The sequence below is a fragment of the Mixophyes fleayi genome, chromosome 1 (genome assembly GCF_038048845.1).
Source record: "Mixophyes fleayi isolate aMixFle1 chromosome 1, aMixFle1.hap1, whole genome shotgun sequence".
NCBI classification, from domain to species: Eukaryota; Metazoa; Chordata; class Amphibia; order Anura; family Limnodynastidae; genus Mixophyes; species Mixophyes fleayi.
The window spans coordinates 132,784,726-132,806,526 of record NC_134402.1 but is presented as its reverse complement, the minus strand read 5'-3'; the positions used below and the strand labels follow the sequence as shown (position 1 = coordinate 132,806,526).

The 21,801-nt window shown below is 36.9% G+C and overlaps 1 protein-coding gene across 2 annotated transcripts in view; it reads left to right on the top strand.

Moving 5' to 3' along the window:
* AP1AR (adaptor related protein complex 1 associated regulatory protein) overlaps positions 1–21,441 on the top strand; it is a 47,368-nt gene extending 25,927 nt beyond the window's left edge. The window contains exons 5-10 of one of the 2 annotated variants that reach the window (XM_075200539.1): positions 8,833–8,929; positions 12,346–12,444; positions 14,366–14,421; positions 16,716–16,786; positions 18,537–18,665; positions 19,512–21,441. In XM_075200539.1, coding sequence (XP_075056640.1) covers positions 8,833–8,929; positions 12,346–12,444; positions 14,366–14,421; positions 16,716–16,786; positions 18,537–18,665; positions 19,512–19,753 — 694 coding nt within the window. In that variant the 3' untranslated portion in view covers positions 19,754–21,441. The remainder of the gene's footprint in view (positions 1–8,832; positions 8,930–12,345; positions 12,445–14,365; positions 14,422–16,715; positions 16,787–18,536; positions 18,666–19,511) is intronic. The other variant, XM_075200541.1, reaches the window with a different exon arrangement.
* The last annotated feature ends 360 nt before the right edge of the window (positions 21,442–21,801 follow it).

Genomic DNA, 21,801 nt, shown 5'->3' with positions numbered 1-21,801 from the left:
TATTTTTCTCAAATTGTTCCCCATTTTAGCAATCTCAAATTTAAGTCAATTATGGGCAGGGTACAAAGAGTACATATTCCTGGATCTTAGTGACTGGTTTGTAGTTTCCTAAATAACAGAAAAGCTCTGAAATTCTGGGACTGGAATACAGGGTCATGACCAGGGAACAAGCCTAACATTGAAACCCAATAACTGAGCATGTATTCCTATGCCATTTGTCCTTTTTGATCCATCTAAGCTCAATGGGATATCTTTTTTTGATGAAACACAGAAATTAGAAATACCATATAAAGTTATACTCTGCATACATTTAAACATTTACATGTTGTGGGTTTAGTTGTTCTTTATACACTTATCAGTAAGGAGTTAATGAACCCTTAACAGCGTTTTTTTCTTTAATCCTGTTAGTCATGAAAATTCTGTCCTTGATATGAAGTTCATTGCCATGCAAGCGATAACGAATAGAATAGAATCCAAAGGACATCTAATTGTGAACGTTACTCCATAATCATGATGGTTTGGCCTTGTCATTGGGACCATAAAATACTAGTTTCACCTGCAATCATACTTTTTAAATAACTTTCAAAACATAACACATTTTATAGATGCGATTGGTTATAGCACTTACAAGGAAACTCAAATTAAGTTCTAAAATAATCTAATCTGAAGTATCTTCTAACATCTTTGTATACTTCCATATCATTATGATTATGACACAGATTAAGATGTTTTTAGATTTAGGGGCCTATTTATGAATACTAAACCCATCGTAGAGGATAATAATAATAATAATTATATATATGATTTATAAACAGCAGGTCATAGCAATACAGGTCATTAAATACTTTAAATGTAAATGACAAAAATTGCAAGAAAAAAAAAAAGCATAAACAGATCGTAAATGGAATATGTTAATAGTAATGCAACAATAATGTATGTTCCAGATGAATGCCAGAATCTAATGACCTAGTGTAAATATTTAATAAGGAGAACCATATAACCAAAATAGAGAGACCATGTAAGGTTGGGGACACAGAAGAGGTGAGAGACTGCTGGATTTTTTTTATTTTTCTAGGGGGCTTGAAGGTAAGAGAACAGGGGGGAAGTGGTGGGGAGGGGGGGGGTCTTTTATTAGGGATGCATGTCCCACCTCAGGGGTCCACCACACCTAAATGAGATAAGCGGGAGAGAGTTAGGCGAGAAGATAGGAGGTAGAAGATAGTGTTGTCCAGAGTAAAAGTGGGGAGTCACACGATCGAGTAGAAGAGCGAGTTTGAGGATGAAAGACAAAAGGTAAAGACGAAGAAAGAGGGAGCACAGGGAATGCCAGGCATGTTGTCGTCATTCTAGGAGTACCATGGCCCCCAAAGTTTGTTATAAGCAGATACTGTGTTGTGGAGGAGACTTGTCACATGTTCCATGGAGGCAGTGTGCCAGATTCTGTTTATAACAGCCACTCTAGAGGATTGCAAGGCTTTCTTCCAGTCACTAGCTCTCTGAAGTTTAGCTGCGTTGTAAATGTGGCGGATAATCTTATCCGATGATTTGGGAATTCCCTTGATAGGTTGACATAAGAGCACAGATATCCTTTGGCATATTGTTTGTAGTAACCTGATTAATCAAGAGTAAGATGTCGTCCAAAAATATAGTTACTAGTGGGCAGTCCCACCATATAGGGAGGTACCTATTGAACCACAATTTCACCAACAAGAATTGGTGGTCTGTGGGTAGATAGAATGCAATCTTGCGCGAACCATGTACCATCTAGTATAAATTTTGTAAGTATTTTCTCGAATAACTGTGCTAATGGAAGAACCTGCTACCCATTGCTGAATGAGCGACCACCCCTCCTCATCCAATTCTACTCCCAAGATCTTGCTCCCACGCCTATTCAATCGGTTCTGCGTGAGGGGATGAGGAGGGCAGTGGAGAACTGTACAGAATTTAAATATAGCCTTTTTGCCCTGGACTATAAATGCAATGGCGTCCAAAGGACGCTGGGGGACAAAGCTTAGATGATTGTTTCTGGGCTTGTATAATGGTTGCTGGGAAGATCATGTTTCTCATGCAAATCCGTAAAGAAACCTGGTGCGTGCTCACCCAACAGGTGAAAGAACCGGTCTAGCCCCAACCTCTTCCAAGGGTGAGCAAAAGCCCTAATGCAGCCCAGTGGGACTCGAGGGTGTCTCCAGAGCGGAGAAGGGTAGGGGGCTAGTACATATTGTTTGTCCAGTTTGTCCCATACCTCCAAGGTGAAGCGAATGGAGGGGGGTGGTGTCAGCTGAGGCTGGTCTGACACTCCTAGGAATCCAGGGTAGAAATCTCACTCCCATGTCTGGGGACAATGCTTCCTCAATATCAACCCATTTTTGAGTCCTAAAGGCGACAGTCAAGAGATAAGGTGGCATGGTAATATTCATCAAATAAAGGGAGGCCTTGGCTTCCGTTATGTTTTTAGCTAAACAGAGCCTGTCATGTCTTGGTTTTTGTTTTTTTTTACCATTACACACGAATTTACCACAGAGAGCTCAGGAAGGAGTCTGGGATTTTAACAGGTAGGGTTTGAGATCAGTATAACAACCTGCGCATGACATTAATTTTAATGGTATTGATTCTCCCGAACCACGAGATACAAAGAGAATTCCAAGTGAGTAGATCTTAGTTAGTTGGTTAGATCTTGATAGTAGGTAGTAAAGAGGAATAGTTGGCCTGGAAAAATTTCATAGGAATTTGTGAGAGACAACGCCCAAGTAATGTATTGCACGAGGACGCCATTGGAAATCAAAGTTGAGTGCCAATAGTTTCTTAGTGTGGGATGGAAGGTGTAGAGCGAGCGCCTCCGATTTGCAGTTATTCACTTTATATCTGGATAGAGAACCAAAGTTCTGCAACTCCACAAATAGATTGGGAAGGGAGGTTTGAGGTGAGGACAAAGTTAGGAGGACATCGTTTACAAAGAGAGAAATGTTATATTGTCTACTTTTAACCTGGATTCCCTTCACATCTGGGTATATTCGAATCCGGGCAGCAAGTGGTTCAATACATAACGCATAGATGAGAGGGTAAAGAGGGCAGCCCTGTCTAGTCTCATTATTAATACCAAACAAAGAAGAACTAGAGACAGAGGAGGACTTGGTATGGTCTAGAGCTTAAATACTTTGAAGAAAATTGCCAAAAAATCCAAAGGTTTTAAGGGTTTGAAACATGACTGGCCATGTGACTCTGTCAAACATAGTACAAAAAGAGGAGCGCAAAGCACCAAGTACTTAAATAGAAATTTATTCCAAATAAAAACAAATATTAAAATGGATTAAGCATAAAACCAAATGCTAAATATATCAAACAGATGGACAAAAACGAACTTGTCTTAGAAATACAATCAAGCTATGGCCAAGATATAATTATCATATGGTACCATATGTGAAAAATATTTTTGTTGAAAAGCCACTAGTGAAATCCAATCCGCGGACTGCTTGATGAGATAGAATTGTTCCTTTGGAGCTAATTTTAGAGAATAGTATGGATTACTTGTGTTCCGAGAAAAGAGAAACCACCATTCAAGCTTTTCTTAATACCAATCCATTTAGCAATTTATAATAATCATTTCCTTTGCGGGCTCAATTTGGAATCCAAACATATAATAATAAAGGATCCACCGCAAGGTGCAGTTCGGGCACCAAATAAAAGATAGATTATTTCAATATTTCTTATTGCTTTTATATTTAACAACATTAGCTTGTCAGATTTAGAATTGGCATAATCCTTGATAGTGTAAATGTGCCAGAGTACTGATGAATATTTCTTGGCACCAAAAATGAACACATAAATTTACTTAGCTCTCCTTGTAGAAACTTCAGTTTAAAGGTCCCCTCATTGAGAGCTTTTACCAGAATACAATGGATGAATTTAGAACTCTTTGTGCTAAGGCTGAAAAAGAACCACTAAGGGATAATTTAACCCCTAGAGAAAGGAGAGCTCTTAAAGAACTTATGAGTGATTCTGGAATTATTGTCAAATCAGCCGATAAAGGGGGGGGTTTAGTTATACAGAATGTGATGGATTATCATAATGAAGCAATGAGACAGCTAAATAATAATCTTTTTTACACTAAATTGGATAAAGATCCTACTATAATCTTTCAGAAAAATCTTAAATGTCTGTTGGATGATGCACTGATTAATGGTGTAATATCTAAGGAAACTTATGCTTTTTTATTTAACCAATATCCTATTATTCCCACGTATTATCATTTACCCAAGATTCATAAATCACTTATATCACCACCTGGTCGTCCCATTATTTCTGGGGTTGGGTCCTTATCTAGTAATTTATCGTTTTTTGTTGATACACATCTGCAACCTATAGTGACAAAGTTAAAGTCACATATTAGAGACACTATTAGTTTTTTGAATATAATCAAAAATATTGAGTGGAAACCCTCTTATCAATTTCTAACGTGCGATGTTGAGGCGCTGTATACCAATATCCCTCACTCGGAGGGTATAGCCGCAGTTAAACACTATTTATCACAACAAGACACAATGGATCAGCCACTGTGTGACTTTTTACTTGACGCTATACACTATATATTGCACCAGAATTACTTTTTATTTGACCGCCATTTTTATTTACAGGTGAAGGGTACGGCGATGGGGACCAGGTTCGCTCTGAGTTTTGCAAACCTTTATATGGGTATGTTCGAAGAACAATACATATGGGGTGCGGACCTTGGGGCGAATCTGGTCATTTTCGGACGGTATATTGATGACCTTTTTTTCATTTGGGATGGGGATTCATCTTCTATATTTTCCTTTATATCTCATTTAAACACTAACAATTTTGGTCTTAAATTTACCAGCAACCATCATCCAACAGAGATTAACTATCTAGACATCACTTTACATATAAAAGATTTATCCATTGTTTCGGAGAATTATTCTAAACAGGTAGATACCCATAGATATGTACACTATAAAAGTAGCCATCTGAATTCTTGGAAGAACAGTATACCAAAAAGCCAATTCCTTCGTATGCGCAGAAATTGCTCAGATGTTAAAGATTTTGATAAACATTCAAAGGGACTTTATGAAGTGTTTTTAGAACAGGGTTATCCAGAGGAGTTGGTATTAAAAGCCTATGCTGAGGCCCGAGACTCAGACAGAGATTATCTCCTCACTATGGGTCCTAAAAAGACCAATATAGATAGATCTTTGGTTTTCATTACTAAATATAATAGTTATGCGAATTAAATCAGACGGATTATTACTAAAAATTCTGCCTTATTAGAACTTGATGACTGTGTGGGTCATCTTATTGATAAGGGTAAAAATGTCATTTTTAGAAAATCCAAGAATCTTAAAAATAAATTATCTCCAAGCTTCTTTAAAAGTAATCTAGAGACTAAATTGTTTGTATCTAATCCAGCTTTGGGAAGCTGGTTAACATCTAGACCCAATGGCTTCTATAAATGTGGAAAAAATAAATGTATTACTTGCCTATTTGCTGATCACAAGTGTAAGAATTTTGTTTCTTTTTCAACAAATGAAAACTTTGCTATTGAGAAAGTTTTGGACTGTCGTTCTGTCTATGTGATTTATGTTGTAAATTGCAAATGTGGTATTCAGTACGTTGGACGTACTATTCGCACACTAAATGTGCGCTTTTTAGAACATTGGCGTAACATTTTAAAAGATATTAAATCCCACAGTCTATCTGTACATATTAATGAATGCCAAAAAGGTAAATTAGAGGGTCTGAAAGTTCGAGCAATCGAACAGATTGATTCAACCATCAGAGGAGGTGATCGTTTCAATAAGCTTTGTAAACGTGAAGCCTTCTGGATCTTCAGACTAAAAACACTGTTACCATTTGGACTAAACGACAGTATTGAACTTAACAATATATGTTCGTTCTAGGGGCTGTGTTGATTGTGTTTAATATTTGAGTGTTCTTGTAACCTCATATGTGTTCTTCTATCCATATAGGAGATTTACCATACTTCTCTCTATATAATTGTTAGTCCTATTGTAGATTAAGGGATGTTGATTTTTTCTTATGTTAAAGATATCTGTCCCCTATAGGGATGAGTATATCTATAATTCGATATTTCTGAAGTCTAATGAATAATTAATGAGACCATTATATGGTCCTATAGAATCTTAGTTTGGTCTCTGACTAGTTTTCTCTGTGGATCATGTTGGGAGTTTTTTTATATACATATCTGATATCTGGGAACAATGTTCCCAATATATGTGCTAAAGTAGGAAGTTTATTTATTTTATATGATTATTTTTTTTTTTATTCTTCATTGGTTAGGTTTAATTTAGCGAAGATCTGTCACCCATATTTGTATTATTATTATTTAATTGTATTTTATTTATATGGTTAAGCATTTTACCTTACCTTGGCTATCTCTGACTTTATTATCCGGACTTTAACAAATTACAGCTTCCAGCGCTGAATGACAGCTTGTTGGCTGGTTCTGGAGGATCACTGACGATCATGTGACCCTAAGTTCGGAGTATGGTCATCTCCGAATAACTAATAATGTTTGACAGCCTGTCGGCCATCTCCGGAGGATCATTTCTGATTATATGACATATATAAAAAAAAAAAAAAAAAAAAAAAAAAAAATGTAGAGTTCGGATATCTCCGTAAATGACTACGAATTCAGCAGGATATTTCCGGATAAATGCCGATCATGTGATAAACCTCATGTGACCTCTTGGAGATATTCAAATTAGTTTGACCGGATCTTGCCAGTATACTGGCCTCTGATTGATGGATGCTGACCATGTGATTGATTCCATATGATTTTGTCTGGATATTTAAATCAGTTTGGCCGGATTTTGCCATTATACTTACCTCTGATGAAGCGGCGGACCGCCGGGAAACGCGTTAGGACTGTTATATGCTGATTCTCTATCAAGCGCTGGCCAGCTATTTTTAGCAAGCTATTTTGTGATATCTGCTGAGATTCCCCTCCGTTGACTGCTTTTTATTCATTGGAGTGATCACTAACATCGGAAGTTTGGGACTTATGTTTCTACAAGGAGAGCTAAGTAAATTTATGTGTTCATTTTTGGTGCCAAGAAATATTCATCAGTACTCTGGCACATTTACACTATCAAGGATTATGCCAATTCTAAATCTGACAAGCTAATGTTGTTAAATATAAAAGCAATAAGAAATATTGAAATAATCTATCTTTTATTTGGTGCCCGAACTGCACCTTGCGGTGGATCCTTTATTATTATATGTTTGGATTCCAAATTGAGCCCGCAAAGGAAATGATTATTATAAATTGCTAAATGGATTGGTATTAAGAAAAGCTTGAATGGTGGTTTCTCTTTTCTCGGAACACAAGTAATCCATACTATTCTCTAAAATTAGCTCCAAAGGAACAATTCTATCTCATCAAGCAGTCTGCGGATTGGATTTCACTAGTGGCTTTTCAACAAAAATATTTTTCACATATGGTACCATAGGATAATTATATCTTGGCCATAGCTTGATTGTATTTCTAAGACAAGTTCGTTTTTGTCCATCTGTTTGATATATTTAGCATTTGGTTTTATGCTTAATCCATTTTAATATTTGTTTTTATTTGGAATAAATTTCTATTTAAGTACTTGGTGCTTTGCGCTCCTCTTTTTGTACTATGTTTTCTATATATTGACAGAGCCAGAATCTGTCCTAGAAGAGCAGCAGCCCAAGTTCCATCAAAGGTGATTGCAGCGCCCTGCAGTTGTTTTTTTGTTTTGTGTATGACTCTGTCAAAGGCTTTTTCGGCATCTAGCGCTAAAATCACCAAAATGAAAACTTCTTTTGTTAAACCATATAGTATCACACTCTGGTAGTGTAAGTAAAAAACAGGCCTTTCACAAATGTTATGTTAAGAATTATCTTGCAAATCTTTATGCACTATTGATACGAGATAGTCCTCTATATATGAAGTGAAGTGAACCCTCTTGTGTTGCTCCAAAAGAATGATGTGTAAAGATAATAATATAAAATATCACATAGTGAAATATTGTTACAGTTGGGTGAAGGACACCAACCATACACAATAAAAAGTTTTGATATGGAATGGAGAAAACTGTTAAAAATGATTAAATAAATGTATTAAAACATATGTCCCCAAAACTAAAGGATTGAGCTTGTACTGGAACAAGGTAGATTACTTTGATATTACTTTTGTTATATGACAACAATATTATAAAATATAAAGCATTTACTTTTTTACAGTCTTCTGTTTAGGCTTTTTTATACTTTATAAATTTCCTTCTTAAAGTAAACCCCTCATGAATGTTTCACCCTGCCATTATACATTCAACTCTCCAGACAGCTGGTTTCTAAAACTTTTGCCATTGTCCTATCTCTCAAGTGTTACCATATTTTGAACCTTATTCCGTATCGCATCATATTCATTGTTCCTTTTTCTCTTCCTTCTTTTGTCAGCTGTGTTGTACGTGACCAACTACACCGTTTCTGATGAATGTTTGTGTTTAATACTATGTAAAAATCCAATGCAAGAGATGTGTATAAAAAAATAATAATTAGAGAATCTTATAACTGAGTGAACTGAATAATGCTTTGTTTTTCATAGTTTTTTTTGGTGACAATGCATTTAATAAAGATAATAATAATGGAGATAATTGGTAAGATGGATAATGAAGATCATTTCCATATGTCCTGGTCAAGGCCTGTATTAGTCTAAATGCGCAGATATGATTTATTCTTTGTAAACCACATGGTATGTGATGTGGCCAGATGGAGTGTCTGGACAAGGCATTGTAGATTGAATTCAATATTTTCCTTCTCCATTCACAGACCTTTAAGTGAGGACGAAATATTGGATTTAAAAGAGAGGCACTACAACTCTATTGTTGAACGACAGAGAGGTGATGATGTCAGGTTACAAAATGAGGTAATGGAATGATTGCTGCTAATAATTCGTACCTCCTCACTTCTCATGTTTAGCTTATTGTATAGTCAACTTAAATTTGTTTAAAAGTAACTTATGTCAAATTAATCAAAGGTTCCATATTTATGCTGTTTGCACCATGTATGCTGTTAAAACACTATGTATTGAAAATTAAGTTTTTTTTTTTTTAAAGGGCTGAATCTTGCTGTACCTCCCAACATTATTTTATTGCTGAAGTTCATAATATCTAGATCTCAGAACCTTTGTTTTGATACTGAGCTGTGTGTAACAGCTGTATGAACCATTGTGGGAGAATGCTCTGCTCGCTAGAGCTTACAATCTAGAAGTTAGAAAGGGAAGGGATATGAAAGGCATTGAGGTGTTTTCAGTAATAATCCAGCCACACATGACCAACTAGGATAGTGCTGAGGAGTAGTGAATTTCATTTGGACAAAGAGAATTTCTGTGAAGACATAGAAATAATACTTTAGGGCTGGCATCAGTCATTGACTGAACAGTAAATATGATTATGATGTTGGGATTCCATTAATAGTACAAAAAAAATCAAATTATTTTTCACAACTGGGGAACAAGAGCAGTGAAATGGGTAAATCAATATTACCTGACCTTTCAAGGGCCGAGTCATTTCTTTTTTTTCCAAACTTTATTAGGTCAATCACGTAATGCATCACTAAAATGTAATAATGCTGTACATTATTATTATGTATTTAATTTTTCTCAGGGTTCATAGGGACTTTCTGTGTACCTATGTTCTGTTCTGATGCCCAGACTAAATGTGGATAAATCCACCCCACAACGCAATACGGGTACAGAGAGGGCAACCTTGTTTCTGTGTCCTCAAAATGATTGAATGTTTACTCTAGCAATGGTGTATGCACATTGAGCACTGGTGTCCACCAACTTAGTGTGCTTTAGCTTCATACTGACATAGTTGAATATGCTCTGGAGCAACAGAACGTTGATGCCAAAAGAACCCTAATATTTACGTCCTAGCTTATTAATTGAATGAGCGTAATCCTCACATGCACTTTGCACACCTCCAACCCTATTGTTTGTTTTCCAAGTAATGGAATTCCTAGAAATGTGTCCCAACATACCCTATATTTAAGTACAATTTTAAATGCAACTTGGGATATAAATAATATCCAGTAATAGCCATTGAGCAACTCAACGGTCTGCTGTTAATATAGCCACCACATTTTAGGTGACCCTGACACAATTCATACCTGCCGATTTTCAGTTGCTAATAGGGCCTCAGCCTCTCGGAAAGTGGGCATAGCTTGTTCAGGTATCGCATGCCCTAAATTGCTCTGCTTTTGTAGTTGTAAATGATGGCAGGTATTTGATAACAGAATTCATCTAGTGTAGGAAAATGCTTGGTGAGTTAATTCACAGCAATCATGAGGTGATTTTCTTGTTGTGCATATTGTAAATGACAGAGACCAAATGGAATCCCAGATCTGCTGATCAAGCACACAATCAGTGGGTGAGATGTTCATAATCTTCCCAGAGCTGTTTACAGAAAGGTTGTCTTAATGAAATGATGCTCGTCACGGGAGCGTATTACACCCTCAAGCAGGCACTTTTATACCATTGCTTGGGCTACTGTGATATTTGTCTGCAAGCATTCCTCGGTTTTAAGAATCCAGTATTGGACAGAATATACATCATATGTTACAGGACAGACACAATGACTAAGATGCATTAGTTGTAGTCCTCCGGTCATTTCCATTTGCCTCTGATCTGCTCCAAGATTAGACTCCCCAGTATCATTATTGTACAGAGAACGAAGAAGCTCTATTTATGACTTGGTTGGCAGAGTACAAGTGGTACTTGAAATAGAGACTGTTATTCCATTTCTGTAAGGGAGAGTTGGGGGAAAATGGATGATGTATGTGATTTTTTTTTTTAATAAATATTTGAAATTTCAACTGCGAGCATATGCATTAGGCTTTTCTAAAAGAAGAAAGTGATTAATAAAATAGCCAAATAGTCAGAGGCAGGCTGGATGGGGGGGGGGGGGATCTGCATTTTACGTCCTTTAAAATAGGCTGCTGAGTCGAGTCTTGCCCCCCAGGCTGAAATTTGCCAGCCCTCCCCTGCAAACAGTTCTAAAAAAAAAAAAACCTCTACATAATACTTCTCTCAGTTTGGGTAAAAATTACCCTCAAGTTGTAACATTTATTCTATTTCTTCTAAATGGTACCACCTACCTACATTCATTCCCTGGCTGTTTTAATGACAAATTGACAGCTAGACTTTTTTTCAGTGGTCTCACAGTTCTTTTTGCATGTTTACAGCACTTGTAATTGTATTCTAGGCAAAATGAATTCAAGCACTATATACAATACCTAGAAAAGCTATTCAAAGTGTCTACAAAGAGGACAATGGAAATTTGAAGGACATATTCCATGAAAAAAGGCTCTTGCATGAAACTTTATATTGCACCCTTTTGTGCACACTCCTGAACCCCCTAAATCACATTTTAGTTTTAGTTTTTAACTATAGTGAGGACTAGAGTAAGAGACTCACCTAGGGTTGGGGTCAGGTAAGACTTACACATTAGAAATATATTTACACATAAAATATAATAAGTATACTTTCTTTTATAAGAGTGTCTAATTTTTTTTATATATATATATATATATATATAATGTGTGTACAGCTTATTATTTTTTTAAATACTTATTGCAAGCCATTTTTTTAGGAGGACAGAAAGGGGTGCTCTTGTAGAATGTTACTAGACTTTAGAAAACATTGTTTGCAGTTATTTTTAAATAAACAAATAAAATCTCCAGCAAAGGGACTTTTTACACATTCATGTATGTAATGTAAATGCTGATTCCTTTCTTTAAGCCTTATGTGACCTTTTCAGAAATAAAGATTAATGTCTGTTGCGCTACAGTACTAACAATGTGTTTGGATTTCTAACTAGGTCAGTAGGTGACTGTAACATTAGGAATGCCCATGTATTCAGGCTGAACATATAATCCTCATTTTATTTCTTTATTTTTCACCTCCACCTGTTCATCAGCTATCCCACTGGTTGAATCTATTTCCACATTGTTTTATTTTACAAGTAATGACATTTATGGAGGGTTTTGGCCAATGGTACTCTGTTTAGCAGCTCCTACAATGTAAATCCAGTCTGATTAACCATTATCTAGTTTTTAGAACAGGCTTAACCACATATGGCTGATAAGTTATTCCTATAACTGTTGTACACCGTGTATTTGTTGTTTGGATGCAATAATGAGGTATTATTGTTTTTTCTTTTTTCAAATTTTATTTGCATGCAGTTTTTTCTTTTGTTACTTTGAATTCTTTCTGTTCTAATTGTGAGGGAAAGCTAGCCAGGTTCTGATTTTGTTAACCCTTATTATTTTGTTCATATGCAGTTAGCCTTACAGGAGGAGAAGTTAAAACTAGAAGAGGAGACTTTATATGCCGCACAGCGTGATGCTGCCAGGGCAGCCAAGCAGAGAAATATATTGGAGGTGAGGGGATGGGAACCCCACTACCACAGCTTATTCTGTATCACTGCTGTATGTCCTTTACCTTCTGTCTCTATGCTATGCTTGTTTAGTAGCCTAGTGCTCTAACCTACAGCAAACCATCTGAAATTGTATGTCTACAGATCATTGTAAATGGATATCGGGTTGCTGTATCCCACTGAAAACTACAATGCAAGTTGCCTTGCATAAAAGTGTAACTGGTAACATTCACAAGTAGTTTTGCAATAGTTTCTGGGGCCTTGCAGACCTTGAGATATTTGATCATGTGGGGAGACAAACCTGTCTTAACCACTTTTCAGGACCCTGCTTTAGAGTCTACAATGCCATTAATGAAGCACAATAGCCTGTCCTCATGTACAGTTCAAAGTTTTTTCTTTTTTTTTTTTTTTTTTTTTACACTCCCCTAAACTAGCAGAAGATGCATCATGCCCAGGACCCCCGCAGTGCAGAAGAACTACCCCCCCCCCCCCCTCCAGTGCTGTAAACGCTTCTCTGTTCCAGCGCCACCAAAGGAGGACACGGTTTAAGTGTAAACCATGCTGTCAATTTGTAACAATAGGGCTGATTAGAAAGATTTGCCTTATCTGCTGGGGTCATTGGCATAGGATGACTTAGATGGTAATGAATACGCAACTTTTCTCCCCACCCAGTACCTTCTGGGCTGCCTCCTCCCATTATTTGCTAAAAGGCTCTTTAAAATGGCAAATTTGACCTGGCTGTAGTCCACCCCAAATCTGGGACATGGAATCTCTATGGGATTGTTATGGGATGGGGGGGGGGGTGTTAGTTCATTGAGCATGTGCCGGTGAAAGTGGTGGTAAGTTAGCTCAACAAATGGGATATTTTAAGAGTACTAAAAGGTACCCAGATCCACTTTAATTACACATCTATCACCTTGCACATTACCATTATCAGCACATCCTACTCCATTAAAAAAATATTGTGCATCAATGAGCCATTCTACAGTGCTTCTAGTCTTTAGGTTATCAGTTGTATAATGAATTAAGAGCACTGACTGAATGTAGCATTGGCTGTGTCATTATAATGCAAGATTTGAATTAGAAACTGTAATTGGTTTTCTGTTGTCTGTTTGCAATATCAATACATTTATCATAAATCGCAATGTAAATTATAAATAGAGTGAGCCTTATCTATACAAGCTTGGTGATAACGGTGACATCGTCGTTGGCCCTCGCTTGTTTTTGTTTTTACCTGTACACTTAAATAACTAAAAGTAGAAAATATAGTTAGATGTATTTAAATTGTATGGCATTCAGAAGACCAGAGATTTGTTTTATTAAGATTTCATGTGATTGGCTCGTTGGCACAGTATAATCTCTCTGTGGTGCTTATTGAGTTATTGGGGTCGTTCTCATTCAGCAGCATGTGAGATTTCCAATAATATATAACCATATGAAAAGAAATTAAAATAAACTGAGGAGTGAATAGGTAAAAGAATTTCCTACATGAGCACACTGTCTGGCATTAAGCACTATAGTATTAATGTTCTTTTTTTTTTTTTTTTCTTCTAATATTAAAGCGTCTTATGCAGGCTAAGGCAAGGCAATGATCGGTAACTATCTAAAGGAGCACTAAACCTGAAATACAAGTTGACCTACATGAAAGAAATTTTCTGGTAGGGGAAAGGCTCAGGAGATTTCCAGGACAAATAGTTACAATAAAGCTTTGACCATGAGGAAGCCATTCATTCTGTAAGGATGGCAGCAATCCTATCAATGTTCCTTTGACACACAGTGGACCGTTACTGTAGATCATGGGTTATGTCTAATAAAACATTCCATAAATATTAGAGCATTAGACGAAACACTATATGTATAGGCAGATATTAGGTAAGTGACCTCACTAACTATATCTTTTCAGCCACTGTAATTTTCTCTTTTAGCAACACCGGTTGCAATGGATGAGACAGAGAGCTGAAGCTGCTAAAAATGGAGAAAGGTAACTATATCTATTTCTTAATTTTTTTAAGTATTTTACCATAAACTAATACATTCAAGATCACCTCTCCTTTTCACTTATGTCCTGGCGACATCACATACAATTGTGACCAAATTACAGACAAAAAAAAATGAAGAATTGCACTTAGAAACATATTTATAGGGCTGAGTGACAATTTTAAAATATTTCAGATTTAGCTTACGCAAGTAGGATGTTCCAAAAATTTTTGATGTCATTCTTTAATGAATTTAGGAATCATTATCATGCTTTTAGTGGTAGATCTTAGATGGTAAGCAATGTTAACTGCAGGGTAAGATGTCTTTTCAGGTAATTGTGTAACTCGTGACCGTATATCCCAATGGTATTTTTTATACAAAGCAAGCCAATAGTGCAGATTGAGCTGTAAAGAGTATGACGATTGTTAAAGTGAATTTGTACCATAATCTACTTCCTTTCTATATTAGTATCTGCATCTGCTGTGTGAAGTGCTTTCTGGTCATAGCAGATATGTAGGATTTGTTTCTATAAATCAAACACAGTTTGGAATAAGTTTTTGATGTTGGGGTATCTATCTATACACCAAATTATTAAGCTTTATACCAAAGTATTTATGTTTGGATACTGATGTCAGGTAAGTGTTGGAGCTTGCTGTAATTAGTAGACTAAGCGTAATACACTTTGCAACTTTAGCCTTTGTCCCAAACCTTTGTTCGCCCATGATGCTGAGTTATATTGATATCTCCATTAACTAATTCCATAATGGGATAAACAAAGGTTTTCATCCTCATTTTTAAGACTTGTCTGGACATCAAACCCACTTTTGAATGTAATTAAATAATTTGCCAGACATAACTTATACATTAGTAAGTCTATCAGGTGATGTAGACAAGGATGCAATAATAAAAGGACTATGGTCCCACGTTCCCCTTTTTCTTGTTCCCTTTGCAAAACATTGGTTCATTTCAAGATATTGGGCTTGATGCCTCTCACAGCCACACTGGAATTAATTACTAAGATTATTTTGTGCAAGACATTTTATACATTTGGCAGTGCATTTACATTAACCTGTTTCAAGTGACATAGGGGAACTAAGATGTAGGAACTTTGACTGCAACTTGTCAGATCCATGTTGGTTGAGTAGTTTGCGTGATATAGGCTTGTCCATCCTCGCCTCTTAAAATGTGAATTTGTGATTACATTTTGATGAGGGAGGTGTTGCACAAGTATGCTTAATCAGGACATATGGATTCTGCTTACGGGAATTCCTTGCTAATAAGGAAATTGCAGTGGTAGCCAGTATTGTGTCGATCTTATTACTAGTGGGTTCCTGATAGTAAGAGGACTCGAATACATTATTTTTGAACTTACATAATTTTGTAGGTTTTAAAGTGGTTTGGTGAAAATTGTCAGAGTAGTATTAGGCTTTTGATACTTGTGTATGTATTCCGCGTGTGCCTATAATCATGGTGATCTTTTGTAGAGTCACTAAGCTTCCATCTCTTCCACAAGGCGTCTGACATGCTAGAAGTTTATAAGATTGGATGTAACCCAGGGAATGTGAGCCCCACACACTCGTATTCTGCAAAATGGAGCATGAGTATTACAGGTTTTAGGACCTCTGAAAATACTTACATGCAGTAAATTTTGTCATCATAGATAAGTACAAGTCTGAATCCTGGACTTTAGAATTTCATTTTAGAAGTGCATTTACATACACAGTACACTATTACGTGATCACTAAATACGTAGAATAACAGTGGATTCGGCTAAAGCATGCTGACAGGATTTAAACTATGAGTGATTTGGAGGAATTGAGATTAATCCTTGTTAGTTGAGAGATTAGTTGGTTTAGGTTTAGAGATTTTAATTGGGAACATAATTTGCTGGTTTGGATGTCAGTCAATTTCAGATTAAAGTTCATATCAACCAACAGCTCAAAATTGTATTTAATCAGCTAGGGATTGGTTTTAGGGGATCAATCCCACCTATGTACTTAAATGTATATGGAGCATAGGATTTAAGTAATAGTCTAAAAATCAGAGTCATTTACATAGAATATAACTTCCATTCCTCTTAGTCCTGAAAACTGAATATTTCTGAATGGCATTAGTTATATCCCCAAATTTAGAGCTTAATCACATATATATTATATGTATATGTGTGTGTCAATGCCTTACTGTAAATTGTAGTAGAGATTAATCCATTAACTAAATAACAGAGAAATCCAACCTTAATAGAATGTACTTATAGAATACAAGAAATTCCTCTAACGACTCTATTGTTATTTATTGCAGTTCGGTAGCAGAGGATTTTGAATCCTACTTGCGAGGTGTGAAATCACAGTATGAAGCTGTCAGAAATAGCAGTAAGTCGTGCAAAATTGTGGTGGTCCTTTTGTTTTTCTCAAGATGCTAAAATCAGAAATGAGCAGTCCCATATGTCTGTTTACTGAAAGTTTACAGATTCGGCCATGCTAAGCTTGTTTTTATTAGTGAAATAGTTTCTTAGAACTGTATTCCCTCTGATCAACAGTGTGGCAAGTAACCTATTATTATTGGATCTTTACAGTGATCTATCAAGTGTGCATTAAAATCCTTCTACTTATACATGTTCTAAAGAAACCTGGTGGTTTCTGGGAAAGAGGAAGTTTAACATTTGTCAGAATTTGCTAAATAATTATCAGGAACTGGGTCTTCCCAAGAGTGCATGTGTTCCACATGACCATGTGATAAATGTAAATTATCTTTAATAAATAAACCAATTGACTATTGGGAGAAAATGTTGTTATATTATTTTTCCAGTTTTGTAACTGTTCATTTGAAGACCAAATCACAATCAACTGTTTATCGATTGAAGTCCCATTGTTAACAGAAGCTGGCCAGGAAAAATGTAATTGTTTAAGCCAGTGGTTCTCAAACTTTTTAAGTTTGTGGCACCCTTAGAATCTCCATAATTTCTTCAAGGCACCCCTCCAAAATAATTACAGAGCAGTCCCGTTTTGTATAAGTATTTAGGTCAGAACAGAAATAATTAGTAAGTTGTTTGCAAACATAATACATGTAAATCCAAGGGAAAATATATATTTTTATATTTTTTTCAATGATATTTCTGTCAAAGAATAATTTACAGCTAATATTAAAAGGAATAAGATCAAACAAAATAAATCATGTACAAAAATCATCCAACGGTGCCCCCTCGTTCATCCTTGCACTCTGTGCCCCCTCGTTCATCCTTGCACTCTGTGCCCCCTCGTTCATCCTTGCACTCTGTGCCCCCTCGTTCATCCTTGCACTCTGTGCCCCCTCGTTCATCCTTGCACTCTGTGCCCCCTCGTTCATCCTTGCACTCTGTGCCCCCTCGTTCATCCTTGCACTCTGTGCCCCCTCGTTCATCCTTGCACTCTGTGCCCCCTCGTTCATCCTTGCACTCTGTGCCCCCTCGTTCATCCTTGCACTCTGTGCCCCCTCGTTCATCCTTGCACTCTGTGCCCCCTCGTTCATCCTTGCACTCTGTGCCCCCTCGTTCATCCTTGCGCTCGTCCATTGCTGTTTCCAATCGCCATTTCCCCTCCGTTTCTTTACTTGCCATACTTGGCCTTCTTTCTTCTATTTCTTTTGTCTTCTCTCCTGTCTTCTTACTGAATATGTCTGATGTGATGACGTCAAACCTGACATTCAGTGAGAAGCGAGGAGAGAGGAGGATGCTGGGTCCTGGGCACCGCCGGATTGGTCACCCCTGTGACAGCGCCGCGTCGCACACTTTGGGAACCGCTGGTTTAAGCCATGTTTTTTTATATTCTTGCTAACCAGTTCACTTGCATGTGTATGCTGTTCCATTCAATGCCCCTAGATGGTGCAACATGTACAACAGCTCCTGTGATTTGGTTTTAGTAACATTTTAATTCTCGTCAGTAGGCATACTTACAATCAATGTCTGCATGTAAAGGAATAGTCACGTGCAATAATATCCCATCTAGTAACAGAGTTGGGATCAGGCACTCAACAGTCCCTAATACAGTGTGATGTTTAAGGTTGCCGATGTGAGCTTCTCAAGGCTCTTGGGCAGCGTTGTATGACATGGACATTTGCACATATATTTGTATTTTTTCCAATTAGGATTATCATCAGATGCAAACCTTTTGACCCCTAACACAGAGAGTAGTTGTGATCTAACAACCAGAACGAAGTCAACAAGCGGGAATGATGACAACACATCCCTGGATCTTGAGTGGGAGGATGAAGAAGGTGAGTAATGACCTGACGAAGTCCTAGTTTATATATTAAGGGGGTCTTAACATTTTTACTGCAGTATGTGTTCATTATTCCTGAATTTATATATTATACCTGAATTTTTCATATGGATTTCATACAGTTTATCCACATGGAAGCCTGATGAGAAAGTGATGAAATATAAACAAAATGAACTAGAATGGGATTGTTTACATATGTGCAAATGCAGATACACTGCAGGTTTCCCCACACAGAGGGTATAATGGAAAGTTAGAGTGGAAAAATAGAAAATACATTATTAAAAATAAAAAAAGCACTTTATTCAGAAACTAAGCAACTGGGGCAAGATCTGCATAACCATTCTAGCTAATGATCAAGAAAGATTGCAAGTGATCTAGCTGTGCCAGCCAGTTCTGATGGGGGTCTCCTTAAACTCATCTGGTCTTATATTATCTAGGGGATCCCTAATGATGTCATAATGCAACAAGGATTCTCCAGGCTCCATATTGATGGATATGGAATTCTGATGGAATCTTTTGAGGATATTTGGGTGGTTGGGATGTGAATCAAACAAAGCATAATGGATCAGCCCAGCATAGAAGCAGCATTTTCAATGAATATATTGTCTAAAACAAAATCCCTGCTTTTGGCATATAGATTTTTTTTTATTTTTTTTTTATCAAATAAGTTTTCAGTACACTGCAAATGTGCACAGGTTGTTAAATGAGGGAGAATGATTTGGTGATCATTGTATGTTCCCAAAAATTACTATTTTGTTTCACAGGTGCATTTAAATAAAGTATATTTTTTGGCTCTTCCAATAATTAGTATTCATTTTAACCATTGCACCTTGTTACCTAGGAATAAACAGGATGGTTCCAATGAGAGAACGCTCGAAAACAGAAGAGGACATCCTCCGAGCAGCCTTAAAATACAGTGGCAAGAAACCTGGAAGCCACACAGCCTCTGCCTCCGACGAGTCAAATGGGCTAGAGTGGGAGAATGATTTTGTGAGTGCAGAGATGGATGATAACGGCAACTCTGAGTATGCCGGGTTTGTCAACCCTGTCGCTGAACTTTCTGCAGAACAGGAGGACAGGTAGAAGAGACCAAAGACCAGGGAATGTCTTCAAACAAAAGCTTTCTCGTCTCCCTTATGGGTTTAATGAATGTACAGATTTTTCAGGGCCTTTTGTTTTATGTTATTTTTTTTATATATAAACAATGAATTAGAAAAGAATTACTGGAAGACATATAAGTGCAATTTTCATTGTTTATTCTCTGCAAACATTTCTTAGGGATAAATGAGGGGGATAAACTAGCTAGAATTTTGCTCTTCGAGGTTCACTAATAAATTATATGCACTATTTAAGAACTTGATATTTTAGCAATTGTTTTTCACTTGTCCCCTAAAGCCATTGATTTTACAGACCCAATTGTAATTTTGTTGTGTTTTACATTTGTTATGCAGGTGACATTTTGACTGTAAATTAGAGATGAGCAAAGTTGTGGTAAAATTTCATGCAAATTGTATTTTGCTTTGGAACAGACTGTTTTGCAGAATTGCTAAATTCTGGCAATACAATCTGTGTTCTGCTTTTGTGTTGTCATTCCACGGAATAGCTATTTTGCACCATATTTGTAAATTCTCATGGATTTTATGGTTTATAACCAGAGCTGAAACGATAACAGTCAGTTCATTCTATTCCGCTGGGTTGTGCGGCTGGACCTAAGGCTAAGTTCTGCCATCGAAATGGGGAATGCAGCAAATTTACTACAGAACAGTTTTGAAAATGTTGCTTCTCTACTGCAAGGACTCACTCGCACACATGTGCTGGGAAAATGGGTGAAGAAACCCAGATGCGTACTTTAGATGTGTTTTACATGCACGATTCTACCCACACATACAATTGTAAAGTTTTAAACGCAGCATTAATATTTTACAAAGCAATGATCGGAATAAGCCCATAGTCATCCTATTTTAATATGCATTAAAAGCAAATTAACAGCAAATAGGTGTGAATGAGCCCTAAAGGTGGTTATGTACTAAAACTTAAGCTTAAAGTGGAGCCGAACACTCACACCAAGAAATGAAAATTCTCATACGATACCATTTGTGTCTTGCCGTATCTCATTGTACATTCCACTTTTCAGATTTATGTCGGTATGCAAAGACTATTTAAGTACACTTTGGCGACAGGTGAGAAGACAGTGTTTCTTGCCTTTAGCAAACACTTTATACTGCATGATGCGTTTTCACAACGCAAGTGTGATGGGAACAAGCCTATGTGACAAGCTTCTGAACGCACCTTCGTAAATGCACATGTTACACCAGCCTTAAAGGAGAACTCCTTTCAAGATAGTGTTTATCCCCTAGAGACTCTTCCCTTCCCTCTGGGACCCTTTTCTTGCAATCTCTGTTTAAACAGAAGCAGTAGCTGCCACCTTCTGAGCCCTTTGGGTGCTGAGAGATGGTGCTGCCAGGTAAGATTTAAACATTTGGCAACAGGAGTGATCAACAACTTCAACATTTACTTGAGTGTCAGAGTTGCCTGTCCAGGCCAGTTAGTTTACAAAAAAAAAATATTTTTGGGGCAGATCTGTTAAGTGTCTTATTTAATCTCCTTTGAGAAGCTAGTAGTCTATTACACTTTAATTGACAAGTAACTGCTGGGTTGCTTTACAAGTGTTCACGGCAATCAAGTCCTTGCAGCTTTTTGCAGCAAAATAATGGATTAATGCACATATTGTAAATTAGGCATGTTGACTAATAAATCTTTTTTTAATCTAACTTTAATATTTTCAGATGTCTTCTTTTTAAGCAAATATCAATTTCCTGTTGAAAGGTTTCATACAACACTTTCTCTCCACCTAACCCAATATGGGGGGGATATTCACAATTTACCTCACTGTTCAAGCTTGCTGTTCTTACTGTGACAGGGACCTATGCTGGACAGCTTCTCTAAAGCGGTAGAGGAGCACTTGCCTCCAAAGGAAGACCCACTTTAATGTGCCCCCCAGCTGTATGTAATGCTGTATGTTTATATACAGACCTACCAAACTGGAAGCTTCACACATCACATGATTCAAATGCAATGTCAAAGGTGGAATTATGGGAGCCAGGCAGGGCACAGAGGAACAGTAATTTTTA